At 41.1% G+C, this 15,151-nt stretch overlaps 1 protein-coding gene across 2 annotated transcripts in view; it reads right to left on the bottom strand.

The window, feature by feature from the left end:
* Positions 1 to 15,151, bottom strand: part of cyth3b (cytohesin 3b) — a 34,739-nt gene that overhangs the window by 13,834 nt on the left and 5,754 nt on the right. The window contains exons 1-2 of one of the 2 annotated variants that reach the window (XM_063904742.1): positions 7,845 to 8,036; positions 20 to 102 (exon numbers count right to left, since the gene is read on the bottom strand). In XM_063904742.1, the coding sequence (XP_063760812.1) occupies positions 20 to 102; positions 7,845 to 7,887 (126 nt within the window). In that variant the 5' untranslated portion in view covers positions 7,888 to 8,036. Of the gene's footprint in view, positions 1 to 19; positions 103 to 7,844; positions 8,037 to 15,151 lie in introns of those variants that run through there. The other variant, XM_063904743.1, reaches the window with a different exon arrangement.

Here is a 15,151-nt window from a genome sequence, read left to right as displayed (position 1 = left end):
TGCTCAGACCGTTACTCACTTCAATATCATCAAGAAGCTCTTTTTTCCTGCGTCGTATGTTCGACAGCTCATCTCTTTCCTCTAAAGACAGGTCCTCGGGTACTGGAAAATACAGAGGGAAGGAAAAATGAAAGAGCATGTGTGAGTAAGAGAGGAAGGGAGGCGCACATTTATGAGGATGGATTAAATTAATTCACCTTCCGATCAGCGAGTCAGTCACAGGGATTTAGTGCATACCTGTTCCCTGAGTCCATCCCAAAGACATTACTCATGACCTGAATTAATACACTAACAGACAAGAGTTCATACACTCTCAGGTATGTTTGTAAAAGCTGAACACAATACAGTCAATGTTTTCTGTTTAACTTAGTATTTTCTTAATGTATATTTTGTCCCAAACATAGAGTAAAAGAAGACCATTATCATCTATTGGAGTGCTTCTCTTACAACCAGTTAACACTCAGGACATAAATTAGAACTGTCCTTCCCTAAATCTATCATCCCTTTTCTGAAAGGCCCTCATATGTCGTCTCAAAGACTTTGGTTATTTTTATGGTTGGACATAATTTTTTTCAGAGGGATGAGCCGAAACATTGTGTTGAGGCACAGATCACGGAAACAAAGTCTAAGAAACCATATTGACATGTTATCACCTTTTAGGATAGAATGAGTAGTGTATTGACTTGCAGAGCAAATACTGAGCAACATTATTATTATTATGGTTCTGTTTTTGGTCTCCACCCACAAAATATCGTTATGAAACACCTATTATACTTTGATCCAGGGTCATTTGATACAATTTCATTTCAAAATATCACTAGTAAGTAAAGGAATTGACCCTAAATAAGACAAATTATGAAGGATACAGTGGTATGCAAAAGTTTGGGCACCCCTTAGGAAAACCACTGCATCAGTTTGTCACTTGCTGAGCTTTTGAAGCAGCAACTTCATTTTAACATATGTTATACCTTATGGTAACAGAAACATCTCAGTAGTGAAATAACTTTTATTGGTCAAACAGAAACATGTTTATGTGCATTCAAACAAAAATAGGCATGTGCATAAATTTGGGCACCCCTAAGAAATAATTCCATTAATATTTAGTATTGCCTCCTTTTGCTGCAATAACGGCCTGTAGACGCCTCCTGTAGCCACAGACAAGTCCCTTAAGCCTGGCAGGTGGTATTTTGGCCCATTCTTCCACACAAAACGTCTCCAGTTCAGTCAGGTTTCTTGGCCTCCGTGCATGGACAGCCTTCTTCAAATAAATCCATACATTTTCAATGATGTTAAGGTCTGGGGACTGGGATGGCCATTCCAGAACATTGTACCTGTGCTTCTGCATGAATTCCTTGGTGGATTTTGATCGGTGCTTAGGATCATTGTCCTGCTGAAAAATCCAACCCCGGCGTAGCTTCAACTTTGTGACTGACTCTAGAACATTCTTGTCAAGAATCTCCTGGTACTGTAAGGAATTCATGTGGCCCTCAACTTTAACAAGTTTTCCAGTACCTGTGCTAGCCACACAGCCCCATAACATGATAGATCCTCCACCAAATTTTACAGTGGGCAACAAGTTCTTTTCATTGAATGCAGTGTGTTTTTTTCGCCATGCATACCTGTTCATGTTATGACCAAATAACTCAATCTTGGTCTCATCTGACCACAGTATTTTGTTCCAAAATGCTTCTGGCTTGTCCAGATGTGCTTTTGCATACCTCATGCGACTCTTCTTGTGATTAACACTCAGGAAAGGCTTTTTGCACATCACCCTTCCAATGAGCTCTTCCTGGTGCAAAGTACGCTGGATTGTGGAACGGTGAACAACTACACCATCAGCAGCCAGATGTTGTTGTAGTTCTCTGGAGGTGGTCTGTGGCTTCTCTGTGACCATTTTCACCATCCTTCGCCTGTGCCTTTCCCCTATTTTTGTCGGCCTACCACATCTTTCCTTCACACGGACTGTTCCTGTGGCCTTCCATTTCACAACTACGTTTCTGACTGTGGAGACAGACAGTTTAAACCTGTCAGATAATTTTTTGTACCCTTCTCCTAATTTATAATGTTGGATTATCTTAGCTTTCAGGTCAGTGGAGAGTTGTTTTGAGGTCCCCATCTTGCCACTCCCTAAGAAAGAACCTAGGCCAGGCACAGCCAGCTATTACCTATGTTAAATAGCCTTTTTCATGATTGGTTCCACCTGTCTTTGTAATTGAAGGTCTAATGAGCTAATCAAAGCAATTTTGTGCAGCAACCTGTCAGCTATAAATCCGTACAGGTGTTGAAATGAATGCTATTTATAAGGGTGCCCAAACTTTTGCACATCCCATTTTTTGCATTTTATTTTATTATAATAAAACTATGTAATGCTACCCTAAGAATTTTGGTCTGGAAAACACTAAAACGTCTACATCTTTGTAGGAAAACAAATGTTGTTGCTGTGATCTTCTATTATAAAGGAAAAGCAAATTTTCATGAAATCTCAGAGGGGTGCCCAAACTTTTGCATACCACTGTATGTATACTTTTGGTATATATTTTTATTTACAGCACAGTACGTGTGTCCTGGGCAGGCACATGTACACTATAGGCATATATTACAGATACAGTAGTGCAGTCATTTCCATGTATTTTGTCTAATTGTGTATTGTTTTGTTTTCATCTCATGTAGTTTTTTTATAAATTAAATAAAAGCTATTATTTCCAGCCTTTATACAGTGCCTCTTTACAGTTTGTGCTATCCAAATAAAATATAGAGCAGGTGTTGGATGTAGAATACACAAAAGCCACATAAAATGAAGTTTCTCATAGCAATATTTTTACAAACCAAATGAACCGACCACTGAACATCTGGTGAGGCCCGCCCCCTCAAATATTGGCTTTCTGATAGTCTCTCGTCGGCCCCTCATCTGGGGTAATTAACTCTTCAGAGAGAGCGCGGCACACATCACACAACACGCCTGTTTTACTGCATGAGCACACAAATACTGTATGCACAGGTGACTACAAAATTTGCACGCCATGCATATAGAATTTGCACTTCACACACAAAATGGTATTTATTCTACACTATGGGTCCTCCTTATCTTTCATTTAACCGCGCCACGTCAATTTATTCCCCCCAGACCCCTCGGAGGACCTCCCCCCCTCTCCTCCTACACATCAGAAAACAGCGATCCATTTGAGAGTTGAGCTGACAGGAAGTAGGTCATTTTCACATGGAGCAATACCAGATTGTGATTCTCCAGTGCTGTTTCACACACACACACACACACACACACACACACACACACACACACACACACACACACACACACACACACACACACACACACACACACACACACACACACACACATACCCTGTATCTCTCTCTTTGTCCGCCTCCAACCCCAGTGCTTGAAGTGGGGGAGAGAGCAGATTCAAATCCCCCCAACTGAATCATACCGCTAAGCAGCTTTGCAATTCAGACGATTTCCACCCGTTGTTTCACATCCAAATGTAAATAATGGAAAAAGAAAAGTAAAGGTATATCCTCTCCCATGTTTATCAATCTCCTGCATCTCTCTCACACTCTTTAAATCCTCCCCTTCTGCTCAGTCTTGCTCTGTAAAACAAAGTGACAGAGGCAGCATGGACTATTAAGTTACTACGTTGTGAGAGCTTGGAGCTCATGTTATCACAGACCAGCAGCCAGTCAAGAGAGCAGGGATCCAGATGGCTGTGTGATCATTTCTCTCTCACACAGTGATGCTCACACAGTACTGTATCTACCGACTTCAAAAAGATGAAATGGGAGAAGACAAGCACAGGAGGAAGAAAGAGAAATACTCTTAAAAAGATGCTAATGGGGTATAAAGACCATGTCTATCATGTATTGTGCAGTTGAATGATGAATCACCCTTCTATTGTGAAGATATGTAAAACAAATAGAGGCTAGACTGCACTTAAGGAAAGTTATTATATGATAGATCCATGCAAATTTAAATGCTCTTAATGGCAGCTGATATAATTAAATCCCATATTGTATTTGACGTTTAGACTGATCTTTTTCTTAATTTTTGCCAAGTGCCAGTAGAGGAGCGAGAGAGGTTGTTGCGACTGTGTGGGTGGATGACTTGGATGTCTGCAAATAGTTTTGCTTTCCTTTTATTTTTTTCTTTCTGTTTTATCATTGAGTGTGAGTTGCATACAACGTCAAAGTAAAGAAGTGATTACAAGCGCTCTCACCCACAGCAGCATGAAGTACATGTTTCAAATTGATCAAAAGATGTATGTAATCTGGAGCTTTATGATTGTAGGTCAGAAACACTCAATAAAAAGAGGAAAACAGAAGAAAGAACCAGGTGAGATACAACATGTAGATGCTTGGCTTTACTGAACAATCTCTTTGAGGTCGATTTGGTATCTGGTTAGATCAATTTCACCCATTTATTTTTTAAGTACATCATTTAAGACGTGTTCCTGGATTTGTGACTCTTTGGGAGTCTTGACTTTGTTTTATGGACCCCGTCTGTGAACCGTCAGAGGCGGCGTTGAATAGGGTACAAAAGAGAGAAAAGTTGTTAAGAGACAAGATCAGCGTGAGAAAAAAACAAGGACACAAAAGGATGCTCTCAATGCCAAACTGCAAAGAAGGGAAAAAGTCAAGAGTGATGAACGAACAGATACCAGCACACCAGACATCTTCACACTCTCTGCCTTAGTTGCTCTCTTTCCTTGGCTTCAGTTAAACAGCCTCATAAAGCAGTAATTGTAGGGAAAAGAGACCCTGCAGGCAACCTACGTCTGTGATGCGCAAAAAAACTCCTCCATCCCTCCTACTCCGAAAGAGCTGGCCTGGACCGGAGAATGCAACTGATTGTCTGAAGAGACTGAATCTGTTTTGGGTAATAATTCTTCTGTGTGTGTGTGTGTGTGTGTGTGTGTGTGTGTGTGTGTGTGTGTGTGTGTGTGTGTGTGTGTGTGTGTGTGTGTGTGTGTGTGTGTGTGTGTGTGTGTGTGTGGGTTTTTTTTGAGAAAGAGGAAAGCACAGAGTAATCTGATCATTGTGAAGACTTATACTGTACAGCCGAGATCTCATGCATTAAACATGAAAGTCTAGGAATGTTGAGTGTATGTTTATGTGTGTGTTTTTCCCTAGACAGCAGCCCTCCTGATAAAAAAATAAAATTAAAATCTATATTAGGTTATATACAAACACTCCATGCTTAACCCCGGGCACAGTCACATAGATTATCAATGCAACACTTAACCTTTTATATTTAATATTACCCAGGGGGCGGCTGTTCCATTGAAAGTCAATATATAATCGTAATAACTTGCATGTTTAGCCTTTTTAACCGCAATAGCGCGCATGGATGAGCAAGTGCCGTCGCGCAAGTTTTCTTGTACCGGTAGACCAGAATTATAATAGAAAAAGGTCAATTTCCTATTTCTAATGCGACAATGCCTTTGAGGTCTCTTAAAACCAGGACATTTGTTCCAGGCCACATTTTCCTAGGTTAGGCAAAAGGTTGCAAGCCAGATCCAGCCACATTCAACGTTCTAACATTGCAGTGCAGAAATCTCACTCAAGTGAGATGAGATTGACTTGAGTAGGACACTTACTAAAGTCCGAAAACAGTCAGTTGCTACGCAAACAAGCTGGTCTTTGTGCTGATATCTCATTGATCAAAGCTTCCGTGTTCAGAAATCACTATCTAGAGCTAGCCTGGTAATACCAGCCTGCTTGACTGCGATTCTTTCCGGCATACAGTCTGGAACAAGGTCATTGGATTTGGATTACTGTAATGGGTGGAAACTTGTCTGAAGTTTAAAATCATCGGAGTTCCCTTAACCAATCACTAACTTTTGGTAAAGACGTATGTTATGCGCCGAAGGGCAGGCTCTGACCTGACGCTTCCTACTTCCGCTTTCACAGTAGTAAACACATTGCTACCTGCGAGCGTGGCTGTCAAAATGGCTGTCAACGACATGTGTCGATGTTGTCAATGTAACCTAAGGATTCAGGGGACAATTCGTAACTCGAAACAATTATTTGAAAAAAAGGCAAGGATTCCTTCAAGAGTTGAAACAACCAAGCGGATAGCTAGTAGCGCCTCTTCCTCCGTCGCCATGGTTAAACTACAGACTAGACTACAATTCAAACTCGGTACCAAGTTCGACGTAATCGCTCTCAACCCCTCCCCCTGTTCGCTGATTGGACCGATAGAATTCTGAGTTCCAGTAATCGTAAGTAATGAGTTCTTGCCCAGTCTCACTTACAGGAGCAAAATGAAATTGGGCGTTAGTACGTAGGCTGGTATAGCCAGGCTAATCTAGAGCCATTTGAGGCTCTAATATTGCATGGAGTAATACTCAGCATTCATGAAATCTGCAGCAACAAATCTGATTGTGGTTGCTCACAGAATGATGAAAAAATAAATACAATTATTGACTCTTTTCTTTATAAAATGTTTTAATAACTTTAAAGCTCACTGTTTGTTTGCCTGCACTTTTAACCAATTTGTTTAACTTGCAAACTGTTACTTACTTAATATATAAATATTATAATATCAAAATGCAGTAAAGTAAACATTTCAGTACTAAAGTGTTGATCAAATCCTTACAGTATTCAGTTTGTATCCCATGACTCCATGATAACTTTTTATCAATGAAAATTATCCACGCCACTGATAACAGAGGCCCTGTTTCAGCTCAATGACGTTCTTTGTTGGATTCACTGATCACTGTCTAGGTATATGTTAATCTGTGGGTGAATCCCAAAGCCCCAGCTACTGAAAAACAGCTCAGGATCTTGAATAATACATTACTGCCCTGTCCCAGTCCACAGTTACTGTCTAAAGCTTCTGGAGATACTGGAGAGATTGGGATCTGACTGACGTGACCCACGGGCCTTTATTGGCAGATTGCAAAATCAAACAACTAAATGGCTTTGAAAGTAATGCCTTTCCAATATCCTTTGCATCAAGGTCAGTGGAGAGGATGGTTTTGCATACTGATACCCCTGTGGTGTTGGGTCATGTTTGCAGAACAGTCAACTTAGAGAGTGGTGAAACTACTTTAACATTAGTAGTAAATACAGAACCCTAAAAGAGCCCAATCCCAAAGAATCTAGACACATAAAAGAAAGCATCTTTGAGCGACTTTTAAACAGAAAGCAGAATTATTGACCTGTGGAAAGCTGTGAAATAACTTTTTCTCTCGCTTTTTGTACATCTCAGGCGAAAACTGTATCAGCTGCAACATTGCCTGTCCAAAAGTCACATCGTAAGCATTTATCCAGGTTCTCTATTTAAAGAGTTGACATTTAAAAACAGTAACCCTTCCACTAATCCAACAATGGTAAATCCTTTTTCGCTCTACTCTACTACTGGCTTTAAACTTTACTCAACAAAACCTGTTCTGTCTCTCTGACAATCAGAGCCAGTGAAATGCTTCCTGATTTTTCTCCAGGTTTGATGTGCAACAATGGAGGGGATGTCTGCTGTGATTAGGACTGCTGGGCTGGTCTTCCCGTAACAATAGCAACGCTGCAAACACGAGGAGGGCAGAGGCTGTTCCCACCACAGGATAATTAGAGAGCTCTTACATATGTTCACAGCACTATATTGTGGCTTGGTTATTGCATATGTGTGCAACCCTGCCGAGTTAGGAGTGATGTAAGAAAGCCAGGTTAAGTGTTTCAGAGTCGGTGACACACTGACAAACAAAACTCCAACATTCACTCAAGTGTATAAACATTGTTTTGTCACACTGGACTGCAGGAGAAAATAAGACACCTCGTCTGATTCTACTCTCACCAGACAAATTTGTTTTCTATGCCCTGAAGGAAATACATACCACATCGCCTTTTCCTCTCTCCAGTTCCCATGATGACTGACATGCCATCAGCAGAAGTGTCTGTCCTTATGATGGTCAGTGCTGTATGTGCCAGTACTGTAGCTGAAATGCTGTTAGAGCTTTTAGCAGCTTGTTTCCTGCTTGTGTGCTTGTGAGATTGCGGCTGCTAGGTGTGTAGTAATTGTTTTTCCCCCTCGGCGTTACTCCTACTCACAGCTTTCAAGCATGCCGACACACACACACACACACACACACACACACACACACACACACACACACACACACACACACACACACACACACACACACACACACACACACACACACACACACACACACACACACACACACACACACACACACACACACACACACACACACACACACAGTACCAACACAGACACACACTTTGACAGTTCCTGCCTCTTGACAGATGACAGCAGTGGAATGGAAATAGCCCACATTCCTCCTACTGCAAGCCACCCAGTCTGGTCTAACCAGCTCTCTATACACCTCCTCTAGTCTCATCCTTTCTTTTTATCCTTTTCCCTGCGATTTTTCAAACTCTTACTCTTTGCTCCCCTGACGCAACTGTCTTTCTTTCTCTTCAGACGCCCACATAAAATCCATCAGTTTTTTTCCACCAGACCAGTCACAAAACTACCAAAACTATCAAAAGTACCCAAATCTTTGCAAGTTCTGGATTTTCTTTTTAACGATGATGGGTTTGGGCCTGTATTTCACATCAGATCAGCACCTCCGAGCGCACTCATTTTAAATACAATCCACCCACCTTAAGATCATCAGCTACAACTTTTATGAGGCTGGAGATGCAGCCACTCCAGACCATAGTGCTCAGGTTACTGAATCACTTTTATACTCTCATGAGGATTCATTCCTTATTATTACAAACATTAGCTTTACATCTATGACTGTGTCCTTTAAGTATCTTAATAGGTAGTAATTCAGGATTGTCTGCTAGTCGACAAGTTCAAAAATGTATTAAAATAAAAAAGTAATTTACGGTGATTTTCTGCAAAAGGAACACAGATCTGTCCCTGTCTTCCAAGCTGTTCTTCCTTCACATTAATAAAGACTGACAACACTGGGCCAGTTCCCATTTGCTTCATGAGTCTGGATTTGATAACATTGATTTTAAAGATGCATAAAAAATGATTTATATCTTTATTTTGACGGTATAACAAATGTCCACTATTGGAATTTCATGACCAGCCAAACCAAGCAACATAATGTTTCAATTTAATTAGAAATGAAAATCTTAGGTGCTCTATTTAAAACCATAAAGGAATAGAGCTGTTTTGAGCTAAATGCTAACATCAGTACTAAACACCTAAAGCTGGGGTTGATGGGAATGTGATTTGTTTTACAATGACTTATAGAGGTTGAAGTGGAAAGTGACGTTTAATATTTAACTTTTATTTTGATCTCAACTACACGGTACTTTTTTGTGACTATATCTTGCGTGTTTGCAACAGAGCAAAAGGAACACCCGGCAAAGCACTCAATACAGTCTTTGCGGTTGTTCCCACTACAGTAGGGGTCTCCAGGAGAACATTTTACCATGATATCACACACACACACACACACACACACACACACACACACACACACACACACACACACACACACACACACACACACACACACACACACACACACACACACACACACACACACACACACACACACACACACACACAAAGGTTCACAAGGTAGAAACATAATAGGGGATGAAATGTTTTAACCATCATCTGCAGAAACAAAGACAACAACTGATGATGGGTCTCTACAAGGACTAAAGAAGCCAGCTGATGAGAAAACCACGCTGTAATTCTTGGAACTCGTGTTTCATAATATCCAATACAACGCCCACCTGGATTCAAAAACAGTTGGTTCTTGATTAATTTGTCATGTTTGTATTTAAGTGAGTGTTGTTTTTGTCCTACAATGTCCCAAAAAGACCTGAAAATGCAACCAAAAAAACTGTGTTTCTACCGCAGGCCCTAAAGATGTTACAGAATGTTTTCCAAGTCTGCTGCAATCACTTGTTGTTAACTCATCTTAGAAGAGACATCCACAACGTTCCCTTTATGAAAATTAGATTAGCAAAAAAAAATCAGACGTTACATCAAACGCAACACGGTCGTTTGATCCTTCAAAGCCTCGAACACCCTATAAAACAATCCCTTGAAGTACGACATTCTCTTCACAGAACCCACGAGTCACAGTCACTTATTTATGTACAAGCGTTTGCCAAATTTCACTTCCGCTTCCCTTTGGATTTGAACAACAGCTTCTGATTGGTTTATTTCTGGGCCATCAGACGTTACATCAATCGTCAGACAAATTAGATGAGTGGTTTTGACAGCAGGGTCCCTTGTTCTTTATCTTTGCTCAATTATGAGTTTGACTGCAAGTATTTCATTACCATTGTTGATCTTACCTCACGTGTCCTTTCCGCTACAACGCAATACTTGATTATTTGTACTCAGTACGCAGCTGATAAATATCAACCCACCTGTCAGTCAGAAACTGAGACCTTTTTCTTATCTCACCTCCTAATCTAGATCCTGCCTTATCATTTGCTTATTTGAGAATAAAGACAGTTTTTAAAAAGTGATCTTTACTAACTGCTATTTGACGTTTACATGACCTTTAGGTTAACTGCGACACTAAATATTTGAGAATAACCTTATTCTGCGTTTTTTAGTCTGTCAATTTTGTTGTTCATTTACAATGCCTGGCCAAAAAAAAAGTCACACACTCTAATATTCGTTGGACCGCCTTTAGCTTTGATTATGGCACGCATTCGCTGTGGCATCGTTTCCAGAAGCTTCTGCAATATCACAACATTTATTTCTGTCTTGCATTCATTTTTCGCCAAGATCTTGTATTGATGACGGGAGATTCGGACCACTGCGCAAAGTCTTCTCCAGCACATCCCAAAGATTCTCAATCGGGTTCAGGTCTGGACTCTGTGGTGGCCAATCCTTGTGTGAAAATGATGTCTCATGCTCCCTGAACCACTCTTTCACAATTTGAGCCCGATGGATCCTGCCATTGTCATCTTGGAACATGCCCGTGCCATCAGGGAAGAAAAGATCCATTGATGGAATAACCTGTTCATTCGTATATTCAAGGAGTCAGCTGACCTCATTCTTTGGGCACATAACGTTGCTGAACCTAGACCAGACCAACTGCAGCAACCCCAGATCATAGCGCTGCCCCCACAGGCTTGTGAGCTTTTTTTTGGCCGGGCAGTGTATATCTAAATAACCTCACAACTTGTCTAGACAAGAGATTTCTAAATGACCAAGGATTCAGCAATTTCACAATCTAACACCTACTGAGGAAACTCGCATCTGCGAGGCAAACCAAACCCAGAAGAACTTTAAATCAGATCTTTTGAGATGACAGAAATTCTCCATTTTTCTTTAAACAAAAAGCAGCTCTCCCAACCTGCATGCATGAATGATCACAGGACAGCTTGATCCATCGCCATATTGCTACAGCGACATAAAAACATGATATGCATTGTTCTGAAATGTCTTTTACTTTTGATACCTAAAGTTTATTTTAAGGATAATCATTTTATTATGGTACATTTTTAAATGCATAACTTTTACTTTTAACTGAGTATTCCTAAACTGATTTTACTTTACTCTGAGTACTTATTCTACAACTGGTAGTTTGAGTTGTAGCCTCTAATTTAAAAAATACATGGGGTCTTGAGAAAACCAAATTACCCAGCTGTGAAGTTGTATACTCTGTCAGGACATAGGTCCTCCAGAAATTGAGTCCTGTGACTCACTCAGGAAATAACCATAGTGTCTCACCTGCCCACAGTCTGGTATGGAGGCTGTGAGCAGACTGAGATACAAAGACTACAAAGGAGGCAGCAACACAGACTGTTTTCACTGGGTTCAGGTTTTAAATCTGGGAAAGAGTAGAGCAGAGATACATGAGAGACAGACAGAGGGTGCCAGACAGGATCCACATCTACTTCTGTTTTTCTAAGACAGCAGGAAGGAGAGAAGGCGGGTGAGGAGGAGGAGAGAGAGTTCATAACAGAGTTAAAAACCTGAGCTAAAATTCCTGTCTTACTCAAATATGTGGGCGGTTCAGGTCGGACCATCCCTCTTTCCCGGGTTCAGAGCAAAAGGGATTTTCCAGATTACGATCAACTGCACACAGGAGACTTTTATCTTTAGCCTCTTATCTTAAATCTCACAAGTTGGTCACGGATTAGAAGTAAACATCAGCTCTGATTATTGTATTGTATCCACTACGGTTTTTTTCACGAAAAGAAGTAGATTAAAGTAAGATAAAAACATCAGGGATGATCTTGTGGGCAGAGCCTTTGTGGTATTAATAGTCACATTCATTCCACCCTGTCTCCTAAAGTATAATGCTGTATCAGGCGAGTTTTAGGGTGGATTGTGGGGGTACAAAGCACAAGTTAACACGTGCTGTATCCCAAAACACTGCTGCTATTTCATTACATATTACAAGATCACATTTTTCCATAATCCTCTAAATAAACTACAGCCTAAAGGAGTAAAACAGGGCGAAATATAAGGGAAATCTGATCTGATCATGTACTTCCTTTTTCTATACAATAACATGAAAGTTTTCCTTTTCCCACATTTGATTATCATCAGTTCTCATCTGAAAAAATATTATTTGTTTCCTCTTCCTTCTTGACTCCACTAGAAAGTGAAAACTGCTGGAAACCCAATGTGTTACGTGGCCTCCTGACATGTTTGATCGCCACAGATCACCTGGGAGCTTCAACTATATGCAGACTCAAGGGAAAACCTTTCTTTGTCATTATTGCTTGGTTTATGTTTGGTAGTGTATTTATGAGGACATTCGTGTTGGTGCATATGCTTCACGTTCTTCTGGCGGAATTACATTACAGCTTTTTTTCTTTTGCTGTGTTTGATGTGGTTCTCACCACATGACAGAAATTCAGCACGACAGAGGTCAACTAAAGGATTAAATACATGTGTGAAGAAGTACCAGAGAGCCACTATAAATCACTCGCCCTTAGAGATACCCTCAGGCCACTATGTGCGTGCGTGCGTGCGTGCATGCATGTGTGTGGGTAGGTGTTACAGTGGTCATGACCCACTCAATGCCACACCAGGTTATCAATCATACACAATCATCATCATAGGAGCACTGACATTGATGCACATTGAGTTATGAGACAAGGAGAGAAAGTGTGTATATGTGTGTGTGTGTGTATGTGTGTGTGTGTGTGTGTGTGTGTGTGTGTGTGTGTGTGTGTGTGTGTGTGTGTGTGTGTGTGTGTGTGTGTGTGTGTGTGTGTGTGTGTGTGTGTGTGTGTGTGTGTGTGTGTGGCAATAGGGGGTGACAACAACATTTCAAGTGCTTGAGCTGCTGTTGTCCCTGTAGAAAGGCCTGTCACACTGGCCTGCTCTGTTGAAGCCATTGCTTTTATATTTCACAATCCTTATTTACAGCAACTGTCTTATATCTCTGAAAACTTAAAAAGGGTCAGGGTACAGGAAAAAGCCTAAATATAAGGAAAAGTGAGGCAAAACAATTCTGATTACACAACGTACTATACATACAATGTCAAGAATAGAAAGCACAAGGGCTGTTCTTTTGTCGTGATGAATCCTGTTTATATACACTTTGTGTGTGTGTGTGTGTGTGTGTGTGTGTGTGTGTGTGTGTGTGTGTGTGTGTGTGTGTGTGTGTGTGTGTGTGTGTCTGTGTGTGTGTGTGTGTGTGTGTGTGTGTGTGTGTGTGTGTGTGTGTGTGTGTGTGTGTATGTGTGTGTGTGTGTGTGTTTGTTTCACTCCAGTAGGAAAGTGACAGTGAGCAGCCGAGCCCCTGACCCTTAATCCACTAACTGTCATCCATATCCCTCCCCACTTGATCTCCTCCATTTGTCTACGCATGGAGAGGGCTCACAGCCCACACTAATCCTCTGTGTGCACACCATATAAAGCAATGCACACACTTACATTCATGCATGCACCTACACATACACATACGCCTCCACAAGTGGAAGTAGAGAGGGATGAGGTATACACAGCTGGGCCGAGCCTTGCACCAGTAACCTACTTTGAGAATCCGAATGCAGCATCCGCGTCCCCATCAGTCCCTCTTTGAATCCGTGCCCCTGCTGCATGTCTCCATCTGCAGCTCTCTCACATAAACATATACAAACTGTACATGTGTACTGTATACACACACTGACACATAGCTGAAGAGTGCCTGTGTCACATGGTCAGCTGTAGTCTTTCAAGGTGACAAACAGAGCACCACTGCCACTCTGAGTAGCACAGATTCAATGAAGGGAGAAAGGCAAGACTAAAACTGCAACAACCTCAGCCTTTTTTAGAGCACCAGAGGCGCAGTCACAGCTCATCCTCTCTATGAACGAAGAATGAATTTAGCATGATACAGCAGCATCTTACAGTAAATAAAGGAGAGAGGAGAGCAATTGGAAACATGCCCATTATGCAAAAAGAAAGAAAACCGGCACAGACCGAGGATGTTATTTAGTAGTTTACTGACACATTGACCCCCTGAGTAAGTTACACAGTGTTACAAATCCCTTCCTTAGAGCAAGGCTGGCATTCAAGTGGCAGTGCCACGAGCCCCGGGAGACAAGAGGGCTGTAAGAGGCTGGTCAGATTCTCTACACACACACAGAAAAATACACACATTGGAGCGGGACAGAGAAGAGATGTCAAAGAGTAAAACGGACTACAGAGCTGAATACAACATTGGGTGAGTATTGTGTAGGCCTGCTTCACTTTAAAACCCAGAGATATTCACTTTACTGTAATGTTAAACAAGAATAAGCAGTATAATTAACATTGAGAAGCTTTTTCCTCAGAAAATGACATTTCTCCAAGACATCCTTTGAAAGAATCTTGTCCTAATTATATATGTAACAGTATTCCAGTGGGGTATAAATAGAGTACCAAAGACCATTAGAGAGTGGTTTGTGTGAAGCACTGAGTGGACTGGGACTCAGAGGGGGATACACCTTTTTCCTGCATCTTTAGCAGGTCAAACAAACTTACATAATTGTTCCGATCCTCCCTTTTCCTGTCCACTCTATTCGACTTTCCGACAGACCTGACACACACACTTTAATGCAACCAATGAACTCCCACAAAGACCCAAGTGGAGCACGACGTTCTTTGCCTGAAACACACTTCTGCACATGACTTCAGACTCCTGGGACATTTTAGCACGCTCTGATTTTTCTTTCCAAAAAGGAGAAAAACGGCTCAATT

This window comes from Eleginops maclovinus, chromosome 16 (assembly GCF_036324505.1).
Source record: "Eleginops maclovinus isolate JMC-PN-2008 ecotype Puerto Natales chromosome 16, JC_Emac_rtc_rv5, whole genome shotgun sequence".
Lineage (NCBI taxonomy): Eukaryota > Metazoa > Chordata > Actinopteri > Perciformes > Eleginopidae > Eleginops > Eleginops maclovinus.
The sequence above is the reverse complement of the archived record's forward strand: the minus strand, read 5'-3'. Positions and strand labels throughout refer to the sequence as shown.